General features: G+C 43.8%; 1 protein-coding gene across 1 annotated transcript in view; it reads left to right on the plus strand.

Annotated features, from left to right (window-relative positions):
- Window positions 1-20: 20 nt before the first annotated feature.
- LOC103375533 (uncharacterized) overlaps window positions 21-5,108 on the plus strand; it is a 13,832-nt gene continuing 8,744 nt past the window's right edge. Inside the window, exon 1 of the mRNA XM_008305838.1 lies at window positions 21-461. Within this exon, the coding sequence (XP_008304060.1) occupies window positions 233-461 (229 nt within the window). The 5' untranslated portion in view covers window positions 21-232. The remainder of the gene's footprint in view (window positions 462-5,108) is intronic.

Genomic DNA, 5,108 nt, shown 5'->3' on the forward strand with positions numbered 1-5,108 from the left:
CACACTCATGAAGGTATAACTTCCTGTTTCATGTGACGCTGTGTTTTCAACCCAACAGTCAGCTGAGTTTCTTTCTTGTGGGTTTCCAGCAGACGGCAGCATGGCAGCATCTGGTGAGTCCATTCAGGATTGATGTCACCTGTATGTTACCTGAGAGCTCATTTCTTCTACACTCAGTTTCTGGATTGAACAAGAAGTTATTTTGGACTAACAGGAGGAAGAGCAAGAGCTCATGTTGTCAGCAACACAACTTCAACACACTGCAGGCAGCTCAGCAACAGCAGTTACTGTAGATTTAAAACATCTCATCCTTTGTCTGATGAAACCATTAAACACACTTTGGGACCAGCGGTGTGCTGAACATGAAGAAACTTCTATTCTGTTCTTCTTTGTCCTCACAGCTCCAAAATATGGGCGACCCCGGGTGTCCAGGAGCAGCAAAGAATTCCTGCCACCCAACAGTGAGTTTTAAAGACTAAATGTCTTCTGATGAAGGACTGACGTGTTTTATTAGAGAAAGTTTTATGTTAATACAGGACCAGTCAAAAGTTTGGACACACCTTCTTATTCAATGGTTGTATTTATTTTAATTTTCTTTCATGTAGATTAATACTGAAGATATCAAAACTATGAAAGAGCACATCTGGAATTATGTAGTAAACAAGAAAGTGTTAAACAAACCAGAAGATGTTTTAAAGTTTGAATTCTTGACATTCTTCATCAGCTTCATAAGGTCATGTCCTGGATGGTTTTACGTTAACAGCTGTGCCTTGTCAAGAGTCAGTTAATGGAGTAACTTGTCTTCTCAATGTGTCTGAGACCATCAGCTGTGTTGTGCAGAAGTAGGGTTAGTACACAGTGGACAGCCCTGTTGGACTCCTGTTGTAATTCGGGGTAGGCGATATGGCAAAAATATCATATCATGATTTTTTTTATTATAAATCACATTTTAGATTTTATCATGATCTTACATGTATTTTTGAAACTAATTTGCAAGTTTCTGGTCAGTGCAACCAAACCATTTCTGTATGTAAAGTGATTGAACAGGTTCGTCGTGTTGCCATCCAACGTGTGAACCGTCTCTGTGCAAACTTTACAAATTATCTTTGTTTGCGCTTTGTCATTTCAAATCAAATTAAATCAAGTTTATTGTCATTTTGCTGTACATACACAGTAGTACAGGCAAGATGAAAGAACATTTCTTCAGGATCATTTCATTAATTAAAGCTGCAAGCAGCGTTGGTCGGGTCCTCGGTCTGCGTTGGACCCTCATGCCCCTCTGACCTCCATTTTGACACTTTATTCCCCTTCACTAGACTTTGACCTACTAATAGACAATATTCATAGTGTTGCTATCTGCTACCATTTTAGAGACATGTAGCTGTAAGTTCATAGGATTATTTTGTCCTTTTTTTATTTTGAAAAGCCAATTGTGGACTTCCTGTTCATGATAGGTCAGGGGTGTCAGCACGAGATTTATGGGAGTTATTTGTGACGGCCCGTGAACGGTGACTGTGCGGGCGGATCCGAACGAAAAGGGGAGGCAGGAGAAACAGGTTATAATGAAAAGGTTTTATTAATAAGGGTGAGGGAGTGGGGGTCACCAGGAGCAGGAACCAGATGCAGGAGTGTCAGTCGAGGGGGTGCAGGTGGAGGTTTGTCCGTGCTGGGATCCAAGGAGGGGGAAGTGCCGCCGAGGCTGTGCTGGAGAGGGAGGCGTGGAAGATTCCGAGGACGGTGCATGCAGGGACGGTGCTCAGGGGACGGTGCTCGAGGTGCTTCTTCCCGGTGGAGGTTTTCCCAGTAGTGGTGCTTGTGGAGGGAGAACTTCTCGTGAGGGTGCTCGTAGCGGTGGGTTCCGTGGTGAAGCTGGAGAGGGTTACGGCTGGTGTGGCTCGTGGAACGCTGGAGGCTGGAGTCGAAGAGGGAACACTGGAGGCATACAAAAAACACACGAATTACTCGAAACTCGAAAAATACTTAAACTTAGCTAGAATGCTTTGCGGAGGAGAGCAACTAAGCGGCCTGGCAGTACCACAAGGATGAATCACAATCATCTGGCGCTGGAGATCTGTGACAAGCTTGTATTTCAGGTGCTCCGCTGATGAGCTGATGAGTAGCACCTGCCAGCGCGAGAAAGTCCTCTGTCCTTTGGCTCTGCCCAGCCTGTAGAGAAAACACACACCCACCAAGACACAAACACAGGAGGCAGAGAAAAAAACCACAAAACACAAAACAAATTCCATAACCCTCACATTATTGAGACAAATGTTTTGGTGTTGGTTTGATCTCTGTAGGACATTCCTACTGGCTGCTAGGGCCGTTTAAGTGTGCCTTTTTGTGACTAGGTGGAAGTAGAGAGCACATTATGAAATGTTGGAGATTTATATTTGGGTGTTATAAAATTGTGTACCCCATCTGCTGTGTGTGTCACTTTTGGCAGGGCTCTTAGCATGTTAAGGGGGTCAAATTATGGTGCAAAGTGGGACAGTTTGGGTGAGCTCTTATTTTTAAAAACCAAATTGGCAAATTCCTGTTCAAGATGTTATTTGGGGTGTCTGTGCGTGATTTGTTGGTCTAATTGAGACAAATGTTTTGGTGTTGGTTTGATCTCTCTACAACATTCCTACTGGCCGCTAGAGCCATTCTAGTGTTTTTTGTTATACCTAGGGGGCGCTAGAGAGCATATTTTGGGATGTAGAGGGTTAAATTTTTTCATGCTTCAAGTTAAACCATCTTTAAGTTGAAGGAGCCATTTTTCCGGGAGAACGCATCGCCGTTTATGTGCAATTGGGACAGCAGCGTACTCGATGACGTCACCACCTCGGCTCATCTACTCTGATTATCTTTACCGTGAAAAACAACGAAGTTAAATGAAATACTAGAACACAGCTTTGCTGAATTACGTTTTAATATATATATATAAATAATATGTATACATGTTGAGGTTTCTAAGGTCGTTATACGATCTTTATTGAAGCTGTTAATTTGTTGACAGCAGTGTCTGATCAACAGGTCACATGTTGGAGGAAAATGTAATTGTGGCTTCAGCACTTCATATCAGACCATCCATCTTTGGAATACAGCTGAACATTTTTAATTGCAAAAATACTTAATTAGACAAGAACTATATATAATAAATATAACAATTAATAAACAGGGTCATTTTTATGAGATTTTATTTTATAACAGGACAGAAGTCTCGTACAAAACATGTACAGATGAAGAACGTTGTTCCTCTGCTCCTCCTGATGCTCTTCAGTGGAGCTGGACACAGATGCTCCGTCAGAAGGTCCAGGATGGAGCTGCTCATGTTGTGGGGAGTCTCCCAGCAGTCAGGAGGACGTTCATCCAGCTGCCTCCACTAAAACACTGCTCACATGTTAATGCACAGTCACAGTCAGAGGAACAGAACCAGGCTGAACTACAGCTGATGGAAGCAGGAGAATCATTCAGACGCACTGAGGCAGCGATCAGTACAACACTAAATAAAATAGAAACTTCTTTTAAATCGATGGTGATCAATAAACAAACTCCACTGTGAGGACAAAGTGTGACTCTAAACTACGTATATTTCAGCGCTACGGAGCCGTCAGCGGCAGACTTCAGAGAGTCTGGCCGACATCAGGCGGCTCTCAGCGGCTACTGGGAGCGCTGGCCGCCGTCACAGCGGTCAAACTGGGACGCTCACATCTCTGAAACTGTCGGAGCTAAATGTTCAACAGGCTTTATCCTGATGAAATGACCACATATTTGGCGTTTATACCAAAACTTTCTCACCTCAAATAATCTGAAACCTACAGTTTGTGTCACAATAACAACAGTATTTACAGAAAGTCTGTGTTACCGTTGAAAGTTTTCTCCTCGGCTTTTATCACTGGGTGGCGCGAAATGCATTCTGGGACACTTGGCTGTCTGAAGTCCACACAGTCCGGTCTGATGCGGACTCCATAATGTGGGCGGAGCCAGAACACATCCGGGCATTTCATCCGTACTTGGTCAGATGCGTACTTAGAATTGGAACAGTACGTGGTCTCAGACTGATGACGTTTCACAAGTCCGCAAGAACCCAAGTAATGACAAGTACGCATATTGAGACACGGCTTCAGACTGTCAGTGAGTCACATGACCAGCTGCACTGAGCTGTGATGATGTCATCGTTCTTCATGGCCCTGACTGAGAGAGCTGAGAGTTTTATTCACTTTAACTCTCCCATACAGCCACAACTTTGACCAAATATGTGTAAAAATAGCATATTTTTGTGGGAAATCTTGCTAGGAAGCCCTCAGTGTCATTTTTAAAGCTGTAGGACCTTTAGTTTTTTGTGTAGATGACCAAATGTCACAGCATGTCGGTACATGTCCCCATAGACACCCATACAATGTATGAGCCGAGGCAGAGGCAGCTCATCAACTTTAACGGCTCGCCATTCAAAAACCGGTTGAGAAACGCCAAATCCCTTCAGAACTTTTGTACATCAAGGCCTTCTCTGTCTCCTGTGCGATTTTCAAACTGATACCATTTATGATGTCAGACAAGATAATTTTTTTCAAGACGATGTTGTCACTCATTTTTTTAACTTTCAAAGGCAAATTACTGACTTCCTGTTTGAGATAGGTCAGGGGTGTCAGCACGAGATTTGTGGGTCTCATTGAGACAAACGTTTTGGTGTTGGTTTGATCTCTGTACGACATTCCTACTGGGCACTAGGGCCGTTTAAGTGTGTTTTTGTTTGTACCTAGGGGGCCCAGAGAGCCCATTTTGGGGTTTTATTTTTTTCATTTTATCACACTTTTTGGCGAGTCGGAGGTGCGTGCCAATTTTGGTGAGTTTTTGCGTATTTAGGAGGTCAAATTAAAGTTTTCGCATTCGTCAGGGATGGGGTCCTCGGACCCTAATAAGTTTTGCAGAATGAACGTCTGGGATAGACAAGACACTAAACGTTCACTCTCGCTGTCTCCTTGCACGTCCATGCGTGCCGCCATCACGTTGAACATGGAGAACCTCTTCAGGTCCTGGTAGGTCTTCAGGGACACAAAGACACACGATGGGGTGACGATGGTGAAGCTGCAGATGCTGCCCAGAGCTGTCTGTCTGTCCGTCTGTCT

The sequence above is a fragment of the Stegastes partitus genome, unplaced genomic scaffold (genome assembly GCF_000690725.1).
Source record: "Stegastes partitus isolate 25-593 unplaced genomic scaffold, Stegastes_partitus-1.0.2 Scaffold2653, whole genome shotgun sequence".
Lineage (NCBI taxonomy): Eukaryota > Metazoa > Chordata > Actinopteri > Pomacentridae > Stegastes > Stegastes partitus.